Source organism: Scyliorhinus canicula, chromosome 17 (genome assembly GCF_902713615.1).
Source record: "Scyliorhinus canicula chromosome 17, sScyCan1.1, whole genome shotgun sequence".
NCBI lineage: Eukaryota > Metazoa > Chordata > Chondrichthyes > Carcharhiniformes > Scyliorhinidae > Scyliorhinus > Scyliorhinus canicula.
In genome coordinates, this window is record NC_052162.1 from 48100897 (window position 1) to 48127980 (window position 27084).

The 27084-nt window shown below is 44.4% G+C and overlaps 1 protein-coding gene across 7 annotated transcripts in view; it reads left to right on the forward strand.

The window, feature by feature from the left end:
* Positions 1-27084, forward strand: part of nlgn3a (neuroligin 3a) — a 336056-nt gene that overhangs the window by 181887 nt on the left and 127085 nt on the right. For 5 of the 7 annotated variants that reach the window (XM_038775279.1, XM_038775282.1, XM_038775280.1 and 2 more), the window contains 2 exons: positions 18917-18976; positions 24099-24248. In XM_038775279.1, the coding sequence (XP_038631207.1) occupies positions 18917-18976; positions 24099-24248 (210 nt within the window). The remainder of the gene's footprint in view (positions 1-18916; positions 18977-24098; positions 24249-27084) is intronic. The other 2 variants (XM_038775283.1, XM_038775284.1) reach the window with 1 other exon arrangement.

A 27084-nucleotide genomic window follows, 5' to 3' on the forward strand; every position in this document is an offset into this window, starting at 1 on the left:
TGGATGAGGTCATAAAAGGATTTCTAAACGTTGATGAGCATTTTGAAATTAATGTCCTGGGAGACAGGAGGTGGGGCATCGAAGGTTGATAACAGCGGTGATGTTGCCATATTGTATAGGCCATCATTTGGCTGATAGAGTTTTGGATCAGTTGGCTTCTTAAGCAGTCCCTCAGGATTGAGGATGATCTGCTCTGCTTTCACTTCTGTTTCATAGCTTCTGAGATGACTGATCTGCAGACTTTGTGCTTGAAGGGTCAGGTAGATGAGTTTAGAAATTTGTGCTCGCTCTCTGATGCATTGACTTCGTCTCTGCGTCTTCTTTGTGAAGTCAGCCAATGTATTTGATGCCTTCCCAAACTAAAGCAGCAGCAATGTTTTACCTCTTCAGGGTTGCTCTGAGGATACCCCAAAAGGATTTCCACTGTGCTTGTATCCTGATGTGACATTCCTAGTAGATCGGCTGCCTTCGAAGTCTGATGTCCAGCATGTGATTCATGATGTCCTGACAGTGGTAGTGATTTTGAGTGATTAGAGCCTCAATGTTGCGCATGTTGGTTTGGTATAGAACACTGCAATTGGACTGCCTTTCTTGCCAGTGGATTTGGAGTATTTTGTGAAGTCACTGCTGTGATATATCTCCAGTACTTTGAGGTACCCTGCTAGAGTTTACCCCAGTCCCAGTGCAGGTGGCAGGGCAGAGATCATTGCTTGCCAAGTAAGTCATGAATTTAGTCTCAGGTTTCAAATCCTGGTCTTCAAATACTCTTTAGTTCAGTCAGCTGAAGACAGGGCAGGCACATTGTCTAAGTCATCATCTAAGTTTGCTTTCATCAAGGAGGCTCTAAAGATATGTTAGATGGTCCACATTTTCCTCGATCTCATGGTTGATCTTAATCGCTGGCAGGATATGTTCTGCTGTGGGAGCTGGTTGGAAGAGGACCTTCATTTTCCAGTTGTTTATTGAAATTCCATTTTCTCATATGGTTCTGAGAAGGAGTTAAAAATGACCTGGAGCTCAGTTTCTGAGTGAGTGCACATAAAAGTGTCAGCTGCCTTCTGAAGCTCGATGGCTGAAGTTTGACTGATCTTAGATTATGATTGAAGGTGGCAGAAGTTGAAGAGTTCCCTGTTCGTCAATTATCTCCATGTTTGAGTAATTTTCTGGACGTGGTATGGCAGCAAGAAAAACAGAGAAGAGAATTGGTGAAATGACAAAGCCTTGTTTGGTCTTGATTGAGACAGGATCTGTGGTGGTTCCGTTGGTAAGGATCATGGAATAGGCAAAGAATGGCTACAAATTTATGAAGGCAGCCAAATTTGAGCAGGATATTCTAAAATCGTTCAGTTGACAGAATCAAAGGCCATGTAGAGTGGTTGTTGTTAGTCTTTGCATTCTTTTTGGATTTGCCACGCAATGAGGATCATGCCTGTGGTGTCTCTGGATGGGCAGAAATCACACTGTAACTCTGGAAGGAACTCTTCGGCCACTGAGTGGAGGCAGTCGAGTCACCACAATCTGTAGTTATCGCCATCCTCTGTGGTGAAATGCCTGTATGCAATATCAGAGATGGATGGTGTGTGACCTCCAACCAGTAGGTGGCGATGCAGATACACCATGTGGTCTCAAGACCGTGGTCATGTGACCAGGAACTCCTATATAAGTGGAGACATTGGCATCTGGCCATTGGCAGATGGTTGTAAAGGTGGTAGTAAGACATACAGGTGAATAGTCATGCTGGGTGTAGTTCCAGAGGAGTACATACAAACTCCATGATAACTTGCTCTGTAACAGATCACTATCTTACCACGTGTGATTCAATAAAGATCGTGGTTTGGACAAGTCTAGGTGTTTGGCGAAGTCCTTTGCAAGGTAAAGAAGACCAAACACAACAGTTACCAGGAATGGATTGGTGTACCAACAGAGTGTAATTCGGGAAGCTAGCAAGGAGACATGAAAGAAAGAACATGCACTTATATTCTGCCTTCACCTCATCACACCCTGAAAAAAACTTTATAGCCACTAAATAACTTATGAAGAAAAGTTGCTGTTGTTTCATTGGCACCCATAGCAGCCAATTTGAACATGGCAAGAATTTAAACAAGTGCAATGATATAAGAGACCAGGCCAAGGATTCTCTGGTGCCCATGCCGGCAGCATAGTTCCCGATGCGGCGGAGAATCTCGTGTCTATCGGTCTCCTTCCCCACAATGCAAATCCTGCCCACCCTACCTCCAGACCCTCTTACCAGAAACCCCCTATATCAGAGACCTCCACCAGCCCCCCCCCCCCCCCCCCCATATCAGAGACACCCAATATCAGAGACTTCTACCAGATCTCCCCATATTGGAGACCTCCCGTGATAGAACTCCCATATCAGAGACCCCCCCATATCAGAGACCCTCCGATATCAGAAACTCCCCCTATCAGAGACCCCGTCATTTTTTCTTCACATTGTACCAAGCGATGCTTGAATACATCTTGAGTACTCTGCTTTGAACCTAAGCTCCATGTTTATAAGCATATAGCTATGATTGTCAGCTCCTGTCCACATTAAAAGCAGTTAAGTGCTTTCTGCTGAGAAAAATAGGAAGTGAAAACACTTACCTCATATAAACATTGAAGTAACAGCTGCTGCTTTCTACACCATGTGAGGCAGCAGGTGCAAGGGACAGATGAGTAAAAAAGACAAAGATTTTTCACTGTTTCTGCCTGAACTGTCTGTTACCTCTCAGGAAGGGGTAAATGATTTGTTTGGGGTGGGGGGGGGTCTTTGATGGGGAACTCTTGATATGGTGGGGGGTCTCTGATATGTCTTTCAAATGGAGAATCCAGCCCCAGCCTTTTTTATTTTGGTGTTGATAATTGTTAACCAGAATACTGGGAGAATCTTCAAGTCAATTTGTTTTCACATAGTACATCAAGATGAAAGGGAAGATGGGACCTCAGGTTAACACCTTGGCTGGGATTTTCCATCCCTACCATGGTGGGACTTGCTTCAGGGGAAGCAGCAGGCTAGCCAAAGTCCATTGACTTTGGGCGGGACCGGACGATCCCTACTGCGAGCATGAATAGAAACTCCCTCCCCTTATTTCAAAGATAGCGGGCGGAATTCTCCGTTCCACCAGCCCTGTTTTCCTGCGCAGGGTGCCATCGCAGGCAGAGGGATTCTCTGTTCCCACAGCCGGCCAATGAGGTTTCCCATTGGTGGGCCACCCCACGCCCTCAGGAAACGCGCGGGCATGGATGCCCTGCCGGCAGGTCGGATGATCCTGCTGTCGGAGAATCCGGCCCACCAACTTTGATAATGCTGCATTCTTTCAGCAGCAAAGTATAATTCTAGATCACATGATCAGATCCGGGAATGGGATTTGAATCCATAACCAAAATAACACACAGACAAGATATGCTACCAATGAGCCACCATTGGCAATGGAATGTGCTATTTTATTAGCTCGTGTCTGTAAGGGTAATGTCATTGCAGCTGTGCTATGTCCTCTGGAGGGCTATCCTCTTTCTCTACCGCAAAAGACCTGGAAAGACAAGAAAGAGACAAGGATTAACAATTAGTGATAAGTATGAAGATACAGATGAATGGGAGTGTGAGGCAGCAGCGCTTTTAAATGCAGAGCAGGGGAGAAAGTTCAGTGAAAAGTATGGCGAAATATCCTGTGCAGCATCTCCTCTAGTCCTCCTAGTTATATTACACCAGTCTTGCCCATGTGTTCTAGCGCTTCCCTTCCAATGACCAGCAGATTTGTAGGGAGATGGCCCTTTTGAAATGTGATGCTGGTGAAGGGTCCTGAGAATCAGCTGGACAGAAAGAAGAGTCAATTAATTTGTCCACAGGAAAATTGGAGTTCTGGCATCTCATGGGCTTTTAGCTGGAATGAAGAATTGGAAGTTGAGGAAATATGACACTGGAAAAAGGTGAAGTGGAAGTTTGTTGCCAGCATCAATAGAAGGGGAAATACCCAGAAAGGGGCTGGTTTAGCACACTGGGCTAAATTGCTGTCTTTTAAAGTAGACCAAGGCAGGCCAGCAGCACGGTTCAATTCCCTGTACCAGACTCCTCGAACAGGTGCCGGAATGTGCCGACTAGGGGCTTTTCACAGTAACTTCATTGAAGCCTACTCGTTACAATAAGTGATTTTCATTTTCATTTCAAGAACAGGCCAGGTTTGTGAAAGACGAGGCAGGTTGACAACATCAGATGTTGGACAAGGGGAGGAATGACTGTGGCGTGCAGAACTGCAGTAGGCATAGAAGCCTACAGCTCTCTGTGGACTATGGTTGAATGCATGGCTCTTTTCTTGATCCTATCTGCTCCCTGATATTGTATGTCAGCTCTTCCTGCAAGAAGAAAGGGATTTTATTATAATGGGTTTTCTCAAAGATTTTGAAGTTAACATAGAACATAGAACAGTACAGCACAGAACAGGCCCTTCGGCCCTCAATGTTGTGCCGAGCCATGATCACCCCACTCAAACCCACGTATCCACCCTATACCCATAACCCAACAACCCCCCCCCTTAACCTTACTTTTATTAGGACACTACGGGCAATTTAGCATGGCCAATCCACCTAACCCGCACATCTTTGGACTGTGGGAGGAAACCGGAGCACCCGGAGGAAACCCACGCACACAGGGGGAGGACGTGCAGACTCCACACAGACAGTGACCCAGCCGGGAATCGAACCTGGGACCCTGGAGCTGTGAAGCATTTATGCTAACCACCATGCTACCCTGCTGCCCCCATTAAGTGTCTGGATGGGACAGTGTTGCTTATGAATGGAAAGTATGGGGAAATAATTAGGAGGATAGTAACATGTTTAGAATGCAGCAGAAAGAGGTTCACTGAAGTGTTTGCTGTGATGGGAGAAGTCTGAAGGGAAGTGTGGGGAAAAATGCAGAGAGTAAGAGAACAATAAGTAGGAGTCTTACCTTCGGAGCCCTGGGCGTATTATTGTATTTTCTGTGGCTTCGTAGCAAAGTCCGAGTTACAATTCTCCTTGTCTTAATCTGCTCTTCCTTTGATCATTGCTCCAAGGCTATTTGCCTTGGTAATCTTCTCTTCTCTAAAAAGAGAAGCTCCTTCCTCCTCAGCAATTATAGGAACATAGGAAATTTGAGATGGAGTAGGTCATTTGGTCCCTGAAGCCTACACTGCCATTCAGTTAGATCTTCTACTTCATTGCCATTTTCCTGCTGTATTCCCATAAACCTCGGCATGTTTAATATATTGAAATCTATTGATCTCTGTCTTGAATATACTCGGTTAAAGTCCAACAGGTTTGATTCGAACACGAGCTTTCGGAGCGCAGCTCCTTCCTCAGGTGAGGAAGGAGCTGCGCTCCGAAAGCTCGTGTTTGAATCAAACCTGTTGGACTTTAACCTGGTGTTGTAAGACTTCTTACTGTGCTCACCCTAGTCCAACGCCGGCATCTCCACATCTTGAATATAGTCAATCACTGAGCCACCACAGTACACTGGTGTAGAGAATTCCAAAGATTCACCATCCTCTGAGTGAAGAAATACCTCCTCATCTCAGCTTTAAATGGCCTATCCCTTATTCTGAGACTGTGCTCCTGGTTCTAGATCCATAGAACTATAATGTGGATATGCCGGTGTTGGACTGGGGTGAGCACAGTAAGAAGTCTTACAACACCAGGTTAAAGTCCAACAGGTTTGTTTCAAACACTAGCTTTCGGAGCACTGCTCCTTCCTCGGAAGGAGCAGTGCTCCGAAAGCTAGTGTTTGAAACAAACATGTTGGACTTTAACCTGGTGTTGTAAGACTTCCTATAGAACTATAGAAAGGTTACAGCACAGAAGGAGGCCATTTGACCCACCTTGTCCATGCCAGTATGAGGACACCAAGGTGCCCTTTCTAATCCCACCTTCCTGCACCCGGTTCACAGCCCTGTAGCTTTGAGCACTTAAGGTGCAGATCCAGGTACTTTTTAAAATAGTTTCAGGTCTCTGCGTCCATCACCAACTTGGGCAGTGAACTCCAGACACCAACCGTCGTCTACCTAAAAACGTACTTCCTCCTGTCCCCTGTACACCTTGTGCCATTTATCTTGAATCTATGTACTCTGGTTCTAGAATTCTCCACCAAGGGAAACAATTTTATCTTGGCCACTCTATCTCTTCCCCACATAATTTTGTACACATCAATTAAGTCATTCCTCAGCCTTCTTTGTTCCAAGGAAATAACTCCACCATATCCAAACTATTCTTGTAGCTACACTTTTCTAACCCTGGCAACATTCTTGTAAACCTCCTCTGCACTCTCTCAAAAGCAATTACGTCTTTCCTGTAATGTGGTGACCAGAATTGCACACAATACTCCAGTTGTGACCTCACCAGTGTTTTATACAATTCCAACATTATATCCTTACTTTTATATTCTGTACCTCTGCCAATGAAGGAGAGCATTCCATATGCTTTCTTTACAACCTTATCTACTTGAACTCCTGGGTTTAGGGACCTGTGTACTTATATGCCAAAATCTCTCTTCATCTACCCCTCTCACTATATTCTCATTTATTGTGTGCTCCCTATAACTGTTTGACTGCCTTCAATGCATGACCTCACACATCTCTGTGCTAAATTCCATCTGCTGTTTTAGTGCCCACTGCACCAACCCATCTAGATCATTGTGGAGATTATAACTATCGTCTACAATGTCCACCACTCGGCCAGTCTTTGTGTCATCTGAAATTCTCCAATCATGCCCCCAATGTTCACGTCCAAATAGTTAATATATAACACAAACAGTAAGGGTTCCAACACCGAGCCCTGTGGAACAGCACTTAAAACAACCTTCGAATTGCAAGAAACAAAAACAGAAAATACTGGGCAATCTCAGCAGGTCTGATAGCATCTATGGAGAGAGAATGGAGCCAATGAGTCCGGATGACTATTTCTCAAAGCTGTGGCAAAGCATCATCCCGACTCAAAACGTCAGCTCCCTTCTCTCTCCACCGATGCTGTCAGACCCGCTGAGATTGTCCAGTAGTTTCTGTTTTTTGTTTCAAATTTCAGCATCCACAGTGATTTGCTTTTATTTCCATTTGCAAGGGCAGCCATTGACCAATTACCCTTTGTTTCCTGTTACTAATCCAATTTATTATCCAATCTGCCACATTTCCCTGTATCCCATGGACTTTTGATCAATCTGCCATGTGGGACGTTGTTAAACGACTTGCTAAAATCCATGTACACAACATCCACTGTGCTGTGTTTCTTGTCACTTCCTCAATGAATTCAATCAAATTTGAGAGGCAAGATCTTCCTTTAATAAATCCATGCTGGCCATCCCTGACTAGTCCATACCTTTCTATTTTACAGTTAATCCTATTTCTCAGGATTGCCTCTACTAATTTGCCCACCCCTGACATGAGACTAACTGGCCAATGATTGTTTGACATTTCCTTCGATCCCTTTTTGAACAATGGAACCACGTTTGCATTTCTCCAGTCCTCCGGTACCTCCCCTGGATCTAGTGAGGATTGGAAAATTATCGTCAGTGCATTTGCTATCTCTTCACTGACCTTCAGTCTCAGAAACAATCCATCTGGCCCCAGCAACGTATCAACTTTCAAGAATTTGAGTACTTCCTCTCTCTTTATGCTTGTCCTGCCCAATATTTCAGTGTTTCTCGTGGACTACTATATGTGCATCATCCCTTTCCTTTGTAAACACGGAGACAAAATATCCATTTAAAACCTTTCCCACAGCCTCTGCATCTACACACAAGTCCCTTCTACATCTCTGATAGGTTATACTTTCTCCTTAACTAATCTTTTACCATTAACATATTTGTACAACATCTTTGGAATTTCTTGGGGGCAGAACGGTGGCGCAGTGGTTTGCCCTGCTGCTTCACGGCGCCGAGGTCCCAGGTTTGATTCTGGGTCACTGTTCGTGTGGAGTTTGGACATTCTCCCCGTGTTTACATGGGGTTCACCCCCACAGCCCAAAGATGTGCAAGGTAGCACCGTAGGGCAGCACGGTAGCACAAGTGATTGGCACTGTGGCTTCACAGCGCCAGGGTCCCAGGTTCGATTCCCTGCTGGGTCACTGTCTGTGCGGAGTCTGCACGTTCTCCCTGTGTCTGCGTGGGGTTCTTCCGGGTGCCCCGGTTTCCTCCCACAGTCCAAAGACGTGTGGGTTAGATGGATTGGCCGTGATAAATTGCCCTTAGTGACTAAAAAAGGTTAGGAGGGGTTACTGTGTTACGGGGATAGGGTGGAAGTGAGGGCTTAAGTGGGTCGGTGCTGACTCGATGGGCCGAATGGCCTCCTTCTGCACTGTATGTTCTATGTAGGTGGATTAAATACACTAAATTGCCCCTTAATTGGGTACACTAAATTTATGAAAAAAAAATAAAAAATACTTTGGGTTTTCTTTAACTTTACTTGCTAATCTTTTTTCATGCTTTCTCTTTGATTTCCATTTTTACTTCGTCCCTGCTCTTTCTATACTCGTCTAGGTTATCTGCAGTGCTTAGTTCTTTGCGCCCATCGTACGATTTATTTTTTGTTGATCTTCCCCGACACAACCAAGCATGTCTAGATTTAGCAGTACCACTCTTATTTTTGGAGGAGACATGTCCACTTTGTATATTTAGGATCTCACTTTTTAGTGCTTCCCACTGGTTTTCCACCGATTTATCCTTTAGCCGTGCTGGCCTGTCCACCTCAGACAGGTCATTTCTCATTCCTACAAAACTTGCCCTCCCCCAGTTCAAAACTTTTACTCTCGCTTGTATCTCTGTCCTCTTCCATGGTAATAATAAATCCAACTGTGTGATCACTATCCTCAACTGTCACTGGTTGCCAACTGTCACTTCACCCACTTGCCCTTCTTTGTTCTCGAAGACTAGGTCTAGAATTAGGCTCATTAATTGGTTGAAAATCTTTTCCCGGACACACTGCATGAGTTTTTCTCCCTCAGTTCCCCTTATATTGTTTGAATTCCAGTTGATATTGGGAGAGCGAAAGTCTCCTACTATTATTGCCCACTTGTTCTTAGAGGCGGAAATTTGCTTCCATATTTGTTCCTCTATCTCCCTTTCACTATTTGGGATCTGTAGCATACTCCAAGTAGTATGACTGCCCTTTTTTATTTCTAAGCTCAACCCTTAAAGCCTCGTTTGTTGACCTGTCTCGTGTATCATCCCTTCTCACAACTGGAATTGATTCTTTAACCATTAGTGCTCCCTGCCCTCCTTTTTTAATCTCCCATTCTATCGTGTCTGAAGATTCTATAACCAGGGATATTGAGGTGCCAATTTCTCATCTCCATTAGCCAGGTTTCCATTATAGCAATGGCATCCTGCTGCCACGAGTCTACCTACATCCTTAACTGACCTACCTTGTTGATAATACTCCTTGCATTGAAGTACAAACAGTTTAACTCCCTAATTTTCCCTTGCTGGACACTTTTTAAACTTTGCTTCTCTTGTAGTTCCAGGCCTATCATTACATCTTCTACATCATTATCTAATGTTCATTTTCCTGATCCGTATCTGACCTATCTGATCCTACGCTTGGGGTCCCATCCACCTGCCACACTAGTTTAAATACTCCACAACAGAACTAACAAAAACCCCTGCAAGGACATTTGTTCCAGCTCTACCTGAGTGCAACCCATCCGATTTGCACAGGTCCCAACCTCCCCAGAACCGGTTCCAGCTACACATTCATCTGATCTATCCACTTATTCCTGATCTCGCTAGTGTGTGAAACTGGGAGTAATCCTGACATTTGAGGTCCTGCATTTTAGTCTATCTCCTGACTTCCTGCACTTAGCTTGCAGGTCTTCATCCCTTTTACCAATATGTGCCATGGCTGCTCACCTCTCTTCCCAGAATGTCCTGCAGCCACTCCATGGAACCGCAGACCCTGGCACCAGGGAGGCAACATGCCATCCTTGATTCATGTGTGTGGCCACAGAAACATCTGTCTGTGCCCTCACTATTGAATCTCCTGTCTCTAAAGCCCTGTCACTTATTTTCCTCTCCCCCTTTTGAATAGCGGAGCCACCCACAGTGTTGTGAACTTGGCTTCAACAGTATCCAAAGCGATATATCTATTGGGAGGGGGATGACCACAGGTAACTTCTGCACTACCTTCCTGTGTCTTTTACAGGTACTGATGGTCACCCATTCCCTTTCTACCTGTGCAACGCTCACCTGAAGTGTGGCCACCTTGCTAAACATGCTATCCATGACATCCTCAGTATCACGGAGGCTCCATAGTGAGTCCACCCGCAGCTCCAGCTGTGAAATCCGATTAACTAGAAAGCTGCATTTGGACACCCCTTCTGCACATATGGACATTAGAAATGGCCCTAATTTCACACGTTGCGCAGGAGGAGCATATCACGTGTATGAGATCTCCTGCCATGATGTCCCTCTTGATTAAGCTAGTTACTCCCTTAAAACAAATTAAGTTAACTAGGTCCTTTATTTGCGTTAGCTAGGAACCTGGTTTCTTACCAAACACTTCTATTATAATTATACAGTACTGTTCTATACTGCTTTATTTTGAGCCAGGACACACATCCTTCTTGCATCTACCCTCTTGAGCCCTGTAAGAATTTTGTATGCTTCCTTCACGAGGAACTCCAGAGCCGTGTCGAAAATTCCTGAGTCCTTCCAGAACTTTCAGCTATCATCTGCATTTTACAGTAATGACAGAGAGCTGTGATTGAAATAGCTGAGTGCACTAACATTTTCACAGAGGCAGGCTAACTTTAAATGGAGTTGCAGACACCTGCATATATGTCGGTAAGCTGCCAAAAAAGTACGGCTAATGTTGGCAGCTTGTCAATCATAATCAAATAAGGCAGAAACACCAATTTGGCTCATGCTTCCCACTGACATGATTGGATATGTATATTCGGCATTGTGCCTTTATGACACAAGTAAATTTCTCCCTAATTGTCTTATGTTGTGTTTGAGTTCCTTAATTAATTGGTTTTACATTTTAGTGGGCAGCATGAAAAAACAGTAGGTGCTATAATCACTTCAGTCTCTTTCTTCATCAGCCAGCTTCTCTCAGAAGCATCAAATAAGCAGATGAAGATCGTTTTCTCATCAAATCTTGGGCTGGATACTCTGGTCCTGTAGCCACATGTTTCTCAGCGTTGCACCATTTGCTGGCGGCAGAATGCTCTACTCCCACCACTTGTCCACCCCACCCAACAGGCGGGGCTGCAGTACCGGCAGGAGCAGACAATCCCAACGGCCGTAGAATTCCGACCCTTATCTCAGAAAAGGTACAAAAGTTCATGACCAACGCCAGGAGTGTAGCTACTATTGGTATTGCAGTGAATGCTGTAGGAAGACACGCTACACTGGAGACCGAACTGGATCAACTGATGAATAATCGCATCATGGACACTTTGTACCCCCAGAAATAGGTGGGCTTCGGTTAGGTGGGTAGTCCAAATACGTTTCGAACCTGAACCCAATCCTCGATGAGCCCTTCCATTTTCAGGCTGGATGAAGGGTTACTAATTAACCCACTCTCCGGAGACAGACATCTCATTTAAATATTCAAATGAGGCTGCATGCCTAAAATGTTATCCATTCCAGCTTTAACCTTGGCCGACTGGATTTCCTGGACCTTGGGAAGCTGAAGAGAGGTGAGATGAGAACTGCTGGATGGAACAGGTGAGTGCCTTTCCTGCATTGCTGGTGGACTTGTAAGGGTTTGTGTTCTACATTGTTCACCTCCCTGATGATTGGAACCCTACCAAGCTTTCCAGCCATGCATTTTCTATCTTCTCTATCCCCTCCGATATGTTGGATCCCTGAACCAGGATTTTGGGGCTCCATATTAAGTTCACCCAACTCCTCATCTTTTCCCTGGCCTGCAGTTACTCCTCGCCCCCCCCCTGCTGATGATCCTAAAATTGACCAGGTCTTTGGAAAGATCTCCCCTGCTCTTCTTCAATAGCGCTACAAAATCTTTTACATCGACTTGAAAGAGAAGTTGGATCCATTCTTTACTCTCAACTGAAAGTTGGTAACTCCAGCAGAGCAGCACTCCCTCAGTATTGCACCGAAGTGTTGCCCTCGATTATGTGCTCAAATCTCTGGAATAGAATGCGAACCTTCTGAGTGAGAACTGAGGGACTGGATTTTAGATTGGAAACAGTGGTCCCGATTCACCATTAAGTGGCTTGATGCAGGACTTCTGTCGCTCAACAACAGGAAGTTCTGCTTCAGAAAGCTGCCAACTAATCAGAGATTGGCAACTCTTGCGTACCAGCAACGCCAGGAGTGGTGGCCACTACTGGTACTGCAGAGAGATTTGCAGGAAGACATATTTCTCTGGAGCCAGAACTGGAAGTAAGTCTTGGGGTCCGACCAGAGCAAGGCTGGCAGCCCCTGGCAAAAGTGGGCGAGGCAGTTAATGGACTTCGGATAGACATAGTGGATGGTTGGTGGTAGGGGAACCAAAGGTGGTGTGTTTTGGGGGAACACCTTGGTGGTGGCCCTCCAAGGGGGCCCATTAAGGAAGCAACCCCCTCTTTCCCGCCACTAGCTCATGTAGTAAAATCTGCCAGTCTGGATGGATAGTGTGAGACTGCCACTGGTTTAATCCCAACAGCAGCAGGACAGCACTCATGAATGTCTATTAATTAGCCCACTAGTGTACCTGATGGTTTCACCAGTGGCGGGCGGGTAGGGTAATGGGCATAGTGCACATGGCATTAATGGCAGCCCCTGCCCCACTGCCTGCCCACACCCACCAGCACTCAGGGTGCCTTAAAATACAGCCTGAGATTACTGATCCGTTGCTGAAACCAGACATTTAGTGAATCAGAACTTGTTAAGGTTGCAAAGGATGCATTACAATTGAGGTGGGTGGTGAGAGTAGGAACTGCTCTACTGCTCAGTGCAGTCGATGGGAGGTTTGATCAATTTCTGTGGTTAGGCTTCATTAACATTGCACTGCTAAACTGCCAACAGTAATTGCACTCATTACAGCCAACTGTTTGAAGGTTGGGAATTCAGATCGTGTGGTCAATCTTGATGGGCCTGCAGCAACACCTTGAAGGGGATAAGTGGAATTGAGTGAAAGGTTGCTGGGATATATTTTGCAGTGTTTACAGGAGCAAGGCGATCAAATATAAAAAGCCTTTAAAATTCAAAACACAAATTATAAATATTAGATAAATTGCAGTTGAAGGTTTTTGGTTTGTGATTTGATTGATTCAGGCTCTGGATTGTTTATTAGCAAATTTTTCACTTCCTTATAATTACTAACTTCTGATTTGTTAATGCTGTAAGTAATCTAGAAAAATAAAATTGGGTTTGGTTTGGTTTCTGCATTTTCAATAATAGGTTTTGCTCTTCCTTTATAAAATTCTCATTCCTTTATGACTGAGGGGTTGGTGTGCACAGTCTCCCTGTTAGAATACTCTTGCACATTGGCCAATGTCGTTGCCATCAAGTCTTCAAATCCATCTCTTTTATTCAGTGTCATATCCTTCTGCGGGTACATCTTGGTCTTGATGGAAGCCTAATTGAAGTTTGATTCTTAAATCAAATTAGAACAGATGGGTGGTATTTTCCAGGGTTTTCCCCCGCAGCACATACAGTGAACCATTCAAATGTCCATTGATTTCAGAGGGACAAGAAGATGCTGGCAACAGGAGCGGCTGAAATATTCCAGCCAAATAAGAGGAAACTGGGCAAGATCTTCCGGTTCTTCACGCCGTCAGGATCTTCCAGTCCCGTTACTGGTGTACCCACACTGCTGGTTTCCTGGCGGTGTGGGGTGGATTCAATGGGAAATCCCATTGACAGCGGCGGGACTAGATTATCCCAACACCATCCCGCCTCCTGACGTCAAGAAACACACCGCAAGGCGGTCAGAGAATCTCGTTCTGTGTCCCCATCACCTGGATTTTAAGATCGTTTCACCCTGTCTGGGAGGGACTCCCATTTTGCCATTGCTGACTTCCTGATGGACTGTCACCCTGGCAATATCAAGACTTCTTCCTCTATGAACATTAGAATAACCAATTGGAGATCCCACCCCCGAACAAGCCCTTTCTCAGGAGTAGTTTGCTTTTTTCTCCTGCACGAACAAGAGCAAGAGAGTTAAGACTATTGGTGTCCCCCTTCGCCATCTCCAGTGAATCAAAGACATGTGATTTCACTTCCTTCAGTGTTGCCTTCTTCATAAGTGCTTTGGGTATGAGCTTTGCCAATGGCTATTTGTTCCTGGACTCACATTTTCCATGATTCAGGGCACTATGTCACTGCACGCAGCTCAGTCATGAGTGTGCTGGTCACCACAGAATTGGAGGCCTTTCAGCAAGGTGTTGCATCGCACTCATCCTGCCAGCCCTCAGAGTATCATTGGAATGCTTCCTACACTGTATCATGTCCTGCTGACAACACTGCAACTGCTCACTTTGTTCAACACCTCCGACCATGCTTGCTTCACCTGGCTGGCTGGCCTTCTCTGCCACTCTCTGGAAACAGAAAATACTCCACCATGCAGCCATTGCCTCAAGAAGTACCTCAAGGGTTGCATCTGTAAACCATAGGGTTGTCCTTGCATAGGAGCCTCTCCTGCTGCTGGTCCAATGCTCTCCTCTCGTTTCCATCCCAAAATAGATTGTTGCCCAGAATAATGGCTACCATTTTCCTTTTAAATTGTGCAAGCCATCTCCAACTCCCACCTTTTCACTGCACCGACTGCTTAAATTAGACAGTGAGCGTGCCATTGAGTCACTAATTACAACATTTCATGGCCAAAAATTGGTCATTATTTGAGGATCAGAGAGAGCAATTCCAGATTTCTAAGAGTGCAACCTACTGGAGTTTCGTGGCTTCAAGAACATTTGTTCTTCATTTGCCTCTGCCTCAATACAGCCAGGGAAAGCCATAATTTATTGTCATTCTTTAATTTCTGATGCCATTCTTCTAAAATGTTCATCCAACATTATATTTTCATTGTCACCCACAAGAGTAGTACATTTTAAATATATATTGAATTAAAAATATGTAAACAGACATTTAGACTTGTATTTTTGTAATGTAATTATATAGGGTGCGATCTACCTGAATGGGGACAGAGTTCTGGAGCATGAGATTAGCCGGGCGTTTCCTGTGCAAGGAGTGCTGAGAAACACCCCGCTATCTAATGCCCATCCGGGTAGATTGGGGGCCTCAGCGGGGAATGCGTGGCTGAGATCGCACTTAGCCCCTTTTTACGCACCGATGAGCTCCGCTCGCCGGAACTCCTTAGCGCAGAGAGAGATCAGGAAGCCATTTCTAAATGACGTCGCCATCGCTCGAGCCCCTGACGTGACCCCACACCACCGCCCTTCCCCACTCAGCCCCAATTCATGGTAGGGGGGTGCCTGAGCCGCCCTCCTGCACCCCTCCGCCCGATCACGGTGTCATACAAAATTCTAGCTTGGTGCTTTGGCAGTACCAGCCTGACACCATGTCAGGACCCCACCAGCAGGCAGTGCCACCTGGGCACCTTGGCAGTGCCAGGCTGGCACCTAGGTGGCACTGCCTGGGTGCCAGTTTGTTACTGCCAGGGTGCCACCCTGCCCAGAAGGCAAGCATCTAGGGACCTCCGATCCCCTGGGAGCTTGCCTGAGGTCTCTGAGGCGAAGGTGATCGATACCAATGCCTCGGTTACCTCAAGGAACTGCATATTCGAGTGGGATGCGCTGTCTTGCTCTAATCTGCAGATTTGCCAAAAAGGTGATCCCACCCACGTCTCGCGAGATCGCGTTAGATCTCGAAAGGCATAATGAGCCGGGTAGATCCTGGGAGCGGGATTTCCCGGCATCTACCGGTCACGTTGTGCCGTGGCGCACTGACTTTCAGGTGCAACATATCTGGTAGACCCTGCCAATAAATTCCTCAGGGCAGCAGTTCTCATAGTAACGGTATCACATTTTGTGTTCTGAGCCTTTCTTCAGAAAAATATATCTGTTGTTTCCAAACCTAGTTCAGCATTAACATAAGTATTCACTTTCAGTATTTTGCTCAAAGAGAACGGGAGGGATGTTTGTGAAGTGGTGCATCTAGCAGACTTACATTGGGCCAAGCAGCGCTGTGGGCCACTACCCTCATGGCCTGCGCAGCATTCTTCAATTCTATCAATGAAAAACATTGCAAGTCCATAGAGCACTACTACAAGCAGTGACATACAAGCAAATGTCTTTGCTAATATTCCCTGCCCCATGTCTGAAAGAGGTATGCCATGTTATGGAAATAATTGTCTGTATCACCACATTTTTGTTGCGGTGGGTGGGGGAGGTGGCAGGGGACTGATGTTACCACAACGTCTCCATATTGTAGAGACCTCTTGCTGGGATTAGCTCAGTGCATGCCACCTTTCAATAAATATAGCACCGAAGGAAATGATACATATCAAGAAGAACAAGCCAAGCATAGCAGCATTGTCCAACATGCATTGGAAAAGCCATCGGGCACAAGGCTGCCACAGTGATTTCATTCTGTGCAATGTAGGATTCTAAGCTAGATGTTCCACAACAATCAGGAAATGTTTCCAAGCTCTTGGCAGAGGACTATGTTGTGAGAATGAAAACAGAATAAGTACTGTCCCGACTCATACCAGCTGTCGGCACTGTCACCGCAATTAGAGTTCAGCTGGTGGAAATGGTCAGTTGATAGATACAGCCAAATATTTACATTTAATTCAGTTACTGTGGGGACTGTAGAAAGCATTACTAATCTCGGGCGAAATTCTCCGACCCCAAGCAGGGTCGGAGAATCGCCTGGGGCCGCCAAAAATCCCGCTCCCGCCGTGGCAGAGATTCTCCGCCACCCAGGAAGTGGCGGTGGCGGGAATCTCGGCACTCAGATCGGCAAGGCCTCTGCGGTGATTCTCCGGACCGGATGGGCCGAAGTCCCGCCGCTGGGAGGCCTCTCCCGCCGCCGAAGTTTGAACCACCTCTGGTGGCGGCGGGATCGGCAGCGCGAGCGGGCCCTGGGGTCCTGAGGGGGGGGGGGGGGGCGGGGGGCGATTGGACCCCGGGGGGGGTGCCCCCACGGTGGCCTGGCCCGCGATCGGGGCCTCCCATTCAGACTCCGGGCCAGTGCCCTGGGTGCACTCTTTCTCCTCCGCGGCCGCCACGGCCTCCACCATGGCGGAAGCGGAAGAGAAACCCACATCGCGCATGCGCCGGTAGTGACATCAGCGGCAAGAATTCCCCACCTTTGGGGAGGCCCGACCCCTGAGTGGTTGGCGCCACTCCCCTACGCCGGGACCCCCCGTCACGCCGGGTAGGGGAGAATCCCGCCCCTCCACTGTGCTGCAGATCTCATCCAATACCAGCTCCTTTTCAGGGTAGTTCAGCACTGAGAGATTGGGACGTGTGTTGATGGCTGTCCTTCAACAGCAATATCCCAATTCAAAACAGGAAATCATTTTGATTTTCTAATTAGCTTGGATCATTATCTGATACAGAAGCCGGGGTTTTGTGCCCCAGTTCCCCACGGGCCCAAACAGTGAAGCGGGCGCAAAATCTGCAAGAGTCAAAAAATGAGAATCTCGTCGGCAAGATTCCGTATAATTGGATGACTTTGCATGGTATCGCTCCCCCATATTACATCAGCGAGATTTACAACTATGTTTGCAAAATGTGAACAAGGCAAAAGGAACCCACCAGGGGTGCTCAGGTAAGTATAACCCTCCCGGGGATGGGGGGTGGTGGGGGTGGGGGTGGGGGTGGGGGAGAGAAGCATGCCTGGGCAGTACCCTGGTACTGCCCCTGTCGGTGTTGCTAGGGGGCAGTGCCAGTGGGAGGGCCCCTCTGGGGAGCTCCATTGATGGGGATTCCCCTTATCCGTGGCGGGTTCTCCATGTCTGTGAGCTAGTCGGCAACCCTATGTCCGTTGGGAGGTGGGCTGATGTCTCCTTGTACATTGAGGGGAGGGTAGGATTTCCTCATTTTTTGGGGGAGATCGGTATGCTCTTTAAAAAGTACACCCCGATCTTGAGCTGCCAGCTTTTTCTGACCATGCCCCGCCAGCGTGAAGGCGTGGGCCACACCTGCAGATTTAATTTGCAATGTGCAGCACAATGTGGTGAGGAATATCGGCTGGCAGTCTGTGAGCTGCATCACGGTTTTATCACCTCAGACTGTACTCTGTAAAAAAGGGAAAATTTCACGCAGTGTCCTTAACTAAGTCAAGCTCAATAATTCAGTCTCAAAGAACCATGAGATAAGGTAAAAGGGAAGGGAAGACAGAGAGGTGAGGATAGGGAGAGGCGGGGGGGGGGGGGTGAGACAAGTCAGGTGTCTTAATTTACCAAAGTATGGTATGATTCCAAACATACACTCTGTGCTTCCCAAATTAGTCATTATTAACTGAATGGATTGTGATATTAGGGTTTGGAAACTGTGCTGGGGGGGGGGGGGGGGGGGGGGCATTTGCAATGGAAGATAATAGAAGTTTCACCTGATGTGAGCAACAGATGGTGATAGGATGAGTTGGTTATGAGATTTCATGATTTGGCCAGAAAATAAAGTTGTCTTTGTGCAAAGACAAGTTGTCTGGACTAAGTAAGCAGAGGTCAGCAGAAAGACAGTTGTGTGAAAGTCTGTTCGAGTTCTCAATGTACAGATATACAGCAGTCAAGATCTGGCCCCTTGTTTTCTCTGATCAGTAGTCAGATTTGTTTCACAAAATATTCCGTTAATATATGAATTGTATCAGATTATGTTTTCATAGAAGTTGACATTCTTTGGGTCACAGGTACCATTTACCAAGTAAATATTTCAGATTCAATGTTTCTAGAATGATCTTTTAGGGGATGCTATTCACGGTCATGATATTTTTGAATTCTCTTGTTCCCTTTCACTTTGTCTTTCCTCATTTCGATTCTAGGGGCCAATGCAAAGAAACAGGGCGATGATCTAGCCGATAATGATGGCGATGAAGATGAAGGTATTTGGCAGTGCTCGAAACTGGTGCATGAATGCAGAACAAAGTCCTTTTTATACTTTTTGATTTTTAAGTTTCTGTTTTGGGGGCAGTTTTTGAGTGGACAGTGTGTACATTTCCTTGCATTTTTTTTTGTCTTAATTCTGCAGAACATTTTTTAAATTCAATACGTTCCCTTAACCAAACAAAGATGTGATGATTTCAGCTTATGTTTGTGCGACTGGAACAAAAAACGCATCTCGGGGAAATAAAATAATAGCATTCAATGAGATTCATCATTGCCCATACTTTCACTGTCCAGAGAGCCGGAGAAACATTCCTCCCATCTTTTACCCCTCTGGCTTTCTATCTCTGCACCAGTTTGGTTTTAATCTGTGTAACTATTTACAACTTGATTTTACACAAATTTTGATCCTCTTAATTTTTATTGGAAGTATCTTCCTCCTGCTTTATAGGACTGTCTAATCTCCAGACCATTGCCTACCGGAGATTGAGTAGGTAAATAGCCTTTGCCACTCTGTGGAACACTGGGAGAGGTAAAGGAGCACCTTAATCCTAAACAGTAGGTTCTCCCTACGTGGTTGTGCAGCTGAAACCGGAGGCTGATTGTCGGCAAGCTTGTGTTCTAATTCAAGCAAGTTTTGCTCTGCTTTTGTGTATTTTGTTTTATTTGTTTCTTTCAATAATCTAGTCAAACTCAGAAAGTGATAGCAAAATTTGTTGTGATTCAAGCATTGGAATGATGGACGTACCTTATTTCTGAACATCAGGATCCTTTACCAGGCCGAGTTCATGGTGCTTTGGTAAAAGTAACTCTGAAAAATAGTAAAATTTGAAGTGCATTAAATGTAATTATTGTGTCACTTATGTGCATGGGCAGAGAGTAATTAAAAGGAGATTCTCTGAATACCAACAAATATTTTATAATAAGACGCAAGGGCATCAGAAAACCTTTTGTGTGACCTCAAAGTTCTGGCTAAGTGTTTAGTTTGACTTTACACATTTAAGTGTCAGTTGAGATCTGTGCTCACCCTGTATGTAACCGGTGTCTGAGTCTGTATGTGTGGTACAACCCAGTAATCAACAGTCCGATACTGAATTTATCTGCTCCAAGATTAGGATGCTGATGATATGATTCCAGTGCCCACATCCCCCCCACCCCACCCTCACCAGAAATGAGTTGTGTAATTAGCAGTGTGTCATGCTGCCCCCTTTCATTTGTTTATTGGCGTTAATAGCGCATGTCGCCTGACCCCCACGTACTGCGCTTTATTATAAGTGCAGCAATGAGACTGAAACTGATGGCTTTTTGCATTGGAAATATTGGAAATATCTGAGATTAGTAATGAAATAGAGGGACAGAGCAATCTTTCTTAAGTATGTTTTAGATGTTTCTTATTCTGGTTGAGTGAAAACCCCATAAGCGGGCTGTACTGGCTGAAAGGAATAATCAGCTATGTCAGAGAAAAAGCCAGTTGTGGCAGCATGTAAATTCAATACACAGCTGGACCAAAGAAATGGGAGTGAAAGACAGAAAGAGATGGTGGACGTTCCATAATGTGTATTGTAAGAATTTGAAGGCCTCCAAGATTACATGTGAAAATGTGAACCTTTGGAGATGTATCTCATTGGTAATCCATGTATAAATATTGAATAATTTAGGCCTATACTCTCTAGCATTTAGAAGAATTAGGGTAGATCAAATTGGAGTCTACAAGATGATAAAAGTTCTGGATAAAGTAGATGTGGAATGGATGCTTCGTCTTGTGAGACATTCTAGAATGAGAAGTCATAGTCTTAGGATATGAGGTAGCAAATTTAAAACCAAGTTGAGGAGAAACTACTTCTCCCGAAGTGTTGTGAATCTGTTGAATTCACTACCCTAGAGAGCAGTAGATGCTGGGAAAGTGAGTAAATTTAAAAAGAGGCTAGACAGATTTTTAATTAGTAATGGGCTGAAGAATTATGAAGAACAGGCAAGACGGTGTGGTTAAGGCCAGGATAAGATCAGCCATGATTGAATGGCGGAGCAGACTCGATGGGCCAAATGGCTTAATTCTGTTCTTATATATATATCTTATTAATATTGATTAATATTGATGGTGTAAACCATGTCTCATTGGTCATAGTGCATTTGAGGTATGCTTTATATCTATGATGATGTAGCATCATTCTCCCTCAGCGTTCAGCTGGTGGAGTTGGGAAGAGTCATGTTAAGGTGTGATGCTAATCATGACCCTGGCAGTAATTTTTACTTTTACAGTTTTGAGAGTAAACGAGGAGAGCGGATCACATATCCTATTTACCACCCAAGCACTAAAAGTGGAAATTACCCCTTGTGTCTGATCCTTAAAGTTCGTCAATTGCATTGTAAAGTGTCTATTGGGAATAACACAGTAAAACTTTGCAATGGGATTATAAAATACATTGTGCTGACTGTAAGCCTGGAATCTGTGCAATAACTGTTGGTATTTTAACTCCTGGTTGGCATGTAACTTCGCTTTAAAATTCACAAACATGGCGCACTAAATATGAGGGTGTATGTGCAATAGACATAGACTGTGCCCAGCGAAGTGGAAACCTCTACAGTTAATGGCCAAAGATGGATGATTGGTTTATTATAGAGTTGCAAAATGATTATTCTGAAATTCAGCAATTACCTGCATTTGGGAAAAGACCTCTGAGATTTCTATTTGGATTTATACTGCTTTAACTGGAATTTATCTTAACTGATCATTGGCTGCCAGTTTCAATGGTCACTTATGATGGAATGAATCAGATCGAGGAACTAGTTTTTTTTGTCAATTTTATATTGTCTTATTCAAAATAAATATAATGTTTCTATTGTGAAATATTTAAAACCCTGGTCAGATATTTCCCGGTGCGAATTACTACAGCAAAATACAAGTCTGAATACTAGATCCTAGGTGCCACTGATATTAAAAGTTTCCTTCATTGTCATAGGGAAGTCAAAGGAATTTCATTTTTCCCAGAAACTGTGCTATCATTGCCGATTATAAAGTCCATCGCGGAGGGATTCTGGGGTTGGTTTAGTTTTGACTTATAATTCAAAGAGCTCAGTTCTTCTCCTTGTCAGATCAATGAGAAGAGGTAGGTTGTGAAAGAACAATATGTGAAACAGCATATTTCTCAGGTAGGTAACAGCCAGAATTTGTGAATGACAAAAGAGGCAGCAGAGTAATGGAGTCCCCTCTCCTCTCCCTCATCCATTCTGTTCAACAGTGAGTGGCTGCTGGATGTTAATTATCCATTACAGTTACTGAAGCCTCATCGATTTGTGCACTTCCTTTTTCCTTTGCCTATGTTTTGTGTGTCCACACAGTGGTGTTAAATGTTTGTTACATATGTGTAAAAACCATGAAAACTTGCTGCAGACAGACACTGGTATCAGGTACCAAGGCAGGGAGCTGTAACCCAAAGAATAATGCCAATAGTGCATACCATTGAGAGTACATGAACTATTAGAGTTATAGTCAAAGGGAAATTCCTTTCTTCCCTGCTAAGGCTAAAGCACATGTTGTCCACCCACAAGAGCTGAATTATATTGTATTGGTTTACTGTCCTTACCAGAAATTATTTTCCTCTTTCCTACCAACTCCTTGCTCTACTGTTTACTTTTTAAACATGTCAACAAATAGGCCATGCTTTGTATCACAGGGAAATCTGAACATATCAATTTTTCTCTTGCCCCAGTACATACCCACTTACATTTTGCTGGATGCATTTCCATTACCCCAATAATGCTTTGGCACCTTGTCCAAAGGATGTTTCTTTATGCTGAGCCGAGCCATTGGGAAACATTGTCCATGGGAGTATCAATGCATTTTGAGCTTTGGGTGCTGTTCAGGAACAGGGACTTTTGCCAGATGAAGTGTCCCTGCTGGAAAAATCAAATGGAATTAGGGAATTCTAATTTCTTGTCGCAGAAGACTATTGGCATTCAGTTAGGAAAACAGTAAGTCTATTAAATCCTGCTAACTTACTAATGCACAATGCCAGTCTTCAATATCAAGAACAACATTATACAAAACTGACAATTAGATTCCAGCCTGTAGTTCATTCCTGGGGATCAATTAATCTGTTTCTAATGCCTTCAACCTCCTCAGTTAGATTCCTGTGTAACACATTCCACGGGAGCTTGATCTTTGTTTTGTTCTCTATGCTAGAGTTGCAAGTGAGTTGTTGATAGATCTTGGTATTTACTACCTGAGCTCTAAAATAGAACCAATGCTGATTATATTTGACATTCGGCAAGTTACTGCAGCGTAGTTTAGGCAGGTATTCGATAAAGAAAGTGATAATTGGTTGTATTCCCTATTAAAGTTTGCAATAATATATATTGACTGTGTCATCATTTTCAAAATGGGTTTTGGGTTGCCGGCTATGGAGTACACCTCTCACAACTGAAACCAAGGTATTTTAAACTTTTTGGTCAATGTATGGGGGTGGAGTGGTCGAGCTATGATTTCTGAAATTCATGAACTTAGGAACATGACTAACAGACATGTTGCACCATTGTCTTCATTTAGTGCTAAATTATTAAACAAACTGGGAACTGTTAGTGAGAGTGATCTATTGTATACATTTCACCTCTTTTCAGACCATAACTTTGATGCGATGTTCACTATTTTTAAGGCTTTATAAATGTTTGAAGCAGAAAGCGTTCACAGCACTACCTTTCATTTTTTCCATCTGCATTTAATTCTGGTATCTGCAGTGTGTCTGTTGGCAGACGTTCTTGTGCTTTGTGACTGTGTGTATTGTTGTCCAATATTTATCTTGTGTTTATGCCCACTGTGTTGCTTTTATGTCAGGTGTTTGCAGTGTGCGTGTGCCAATGTTTGCCATGTGTTGATGCCCTAACATTTGTGCCCACTGTTGATGGTATGTTGATGCCAGTATTTTATGCCAGTTACAGTATTTTATTTGGTATGTTGATCTTTGGTGATTGGAGTGTGTGCCTGGTGGTTGATGCCTTTCATTTGACGTATATGTACGTGACAGATGAATGGTGTGTTTGTGCCCCTTATTTGATCAGTCCTTCATTATGGCTGCTGTCTGAGCAAAGTGTCATTTGGCTTTCCTCCTATTTCTTCTCTTGCAGATATTCGTGATAGTGGACCTAAGCCCGTCATGGTATACATTCATGGAGGGTCATACATGGAGGGGACAGGAAATATGATCGATGGCAGCGTATTGGCAAGCTATGGTAACGTTATTGTTATCACAATCAACTACCGTGTGGGTGTTCTGGGTAAGAAAAAGCTAACTTCAGGTCTTAAACTCTTTGATATTTCAATCGATTGTAAATTGTACTTATAAGTGGCGATATAAATGGTATGGCAACCAAAGTCTCTTGGCCTCTAGCATAATGTCACGCATGAGAAAATGAACTCTTTGTTCATTCAAGAATTATAATTCAATGCAAGTGAATCTAAATGTATTACCTTTTAAAATTCTGCTTTAATATCTAGGTAACTGGGTGGTGTATTTGGTTGAAACACTTTCACCTCATCCTTGGGATCTGGGCTTCAGTACAACTCAGAATACGGGATGAAGATGTGAAATGATTTTGGGCAATGCCAATCCTGTTTTTCATGGCTATCAGGCAATTGTGCCTCGGCTTCGCAAAACTGATTGGAAATCCCACTTACAGGTTTCTGACCAATCACCGACTGTGGATATAATGACAATCCGCCCTCTGTCAAAGGACCATCTTGAGTTAACGGGAAGCCAGGAGGGGTTAGCATAGCTGACCTGTATATTGCTTCCTGTGGCTGGTGAAAAAGGGTTATTGAAAGGCCCACTTACTTCATGAGGACAGGAAAGGTGAATGATGTCCCACTTTTAGATGCCAACCCCTGTAATCCCACATTCTCCAGCACAGCATTCCTCAGACCAATACACCTATTATCTCCACTCATCCCTCTCTTTCAAGGCAGCTCGTCACGTCTCAATGGGTAGCGCTGAAATTAACCTCATTTCATTGACATTTCACACTTATGCCTCACATTTACCCTCCACAGTTGGTGCAATTCCCTCCTCTCCATACAATCCATTTCTCACACTCATAACTCTGCTTTCTCTATTTGCAGAAGAGATTGCACAATGTGGTGGGCTTGACCCTCCATTGATAGGCACTTTCATGGCCATTAACAATGGATACTCACAAGGTCCACAGTAAAGGAGTTCTTAAGTACAGAGGTAATAGGAGCAGGAGTAGATTATTCAGCCAGTTGAGCCTATTGTGTCATTTAATACATTTGTGGTTGTTCTTTGGCTTCAAGTCTATTTCCCTATAATCCCTCAATTCCCTGAGGGACAAAAGGTCTACCCACCTCAGCTTTAAGTATATGCAGCTAAGAGACTGCAGAGTTCAGCAATGATCTGGAATGAAAACCTCAGCTTCCTGAGGCACAGATGTGCATAAATGTTGAGAAAGCTGACCCTCTTCACCTGTAGACCCTGTGTTTGAGATATCGCCTCCTCCAAGCTGCATCTCTGTGTCCAACTGCTCTGCCCAGTGGAATGGTATTTGGCTGTGGATAAAGGGGCAGCTGCTGCTGCTGGTGTTACTCCTGCTGTTATTGGCATTGCTGGTGCTGCTCCTCTTGTTCCTGACCAGAGGTCCAGGGTAGAGCTGCATAGCCGCCCCCAAACTACAGTGAAGGCTAACAGCTGGGAAGTTGAAAACAAGTTGAATAATGTCCAAGGTAAGTGAAATGACATCCAGAAATTGGGAAATCATCCATCAAGCTAGCGTTAAGACAGCCTGGGCTAATGCATGGTCAATTCCAGCCCCACTTGACCCCGAGTCACAACACAATTAAACTAACCAATAATTCTTAGATAAATATCCGAAGTCTTTGGACCTTGGCTGCCCAATAATTACAATCGCCAGGTTGGTAAGTTTAAACACAATTACTTTATATTTATGACAAGAACTACAATGAATATGCAACAAATACAACTGGCTAACTATTATCTAATTCCTTATCCTCACTATAAATTGCCCCCACCCTCTATACACACACACAAGAAAGACAAAAACAGAGGGGAGGAGGGGTTGTAAAAAATAAACAAAAGGAAACAAGAGTCTTTGTTTCAGACAGTTGCCATTCAGCAGTCCTTCCTTCAAAGTAAGGTTTCAGATCCAGGTCTCTGTATATAGCCTGTAATGATTTCACTAGATTCATTTATCAGGTTCTCTGTACGTTCAGAAATAGATCAACTCACAGCCTTCTTGGAGAGAGAGAGAGAGAAAAAGAGCAGTTCCTTGTCCCTGTACTTCCAGGAATCAACTCTGCTTCCCTTCGGCCTCTGGAAATCATCCCACTCGGACAGGGTTCAATCACCACCTGTTACCAAGCAAAATACAGCCTTTTGGCCAATTCATTGGCCACCAGTCTTCAACCCCACCCCATTTCACAGGTGCCGCAAATTCTGAGGTTTTTCTGTCCAAAGTTAGCAGAGTGTTTTCTGTTGCAACTTTTGAATTCCTCATTCTGTCTGCTACTAAAGATACATGTTCAATAAGCATCTTTGGATCAAAAATTAAAACAGCAAAAATAAAGAATGGTGAAATAAGGGAATCATCAGGATGGACCCTTATACCATGAATTCTGTCTCTCTGAACAAGTGCTTTGGGGGCAACCCTTCTGTGTAGACAACCCAGCAGCTGCTTTCTAGCCTGTAAGATTGATTAAAAAATGACAGTCTGCTGTGTTCTTGCTTTGTTCACCAAGGAAAGTTCAACAAACCCATGTCACTGCCTGTTAAAACTTCAATCCTGAGTAAACCTCACAATTAATTGCCTATAAAATATTGAACTTACAGATCTGACAGCTTCACAGATGTTTCCCACTTGCCAGCTCCAGTTAAGCTCACAAGTGGGGGAGATCCTGCCACTTCTCAGAGCTTTAAACCCACCCACCCTATCCTTGCTGCACCTAACTGTCCTTGTCCCACCATGGCAGTTAAAATTCTGCCCATTCTGTATTAAGACCTACCATCAGATCCAGCATATTGTCTTCATTTTTTAACTGTACAATTTGATAAGAGTTGATATAACTGCTACAAATTGATTTTCT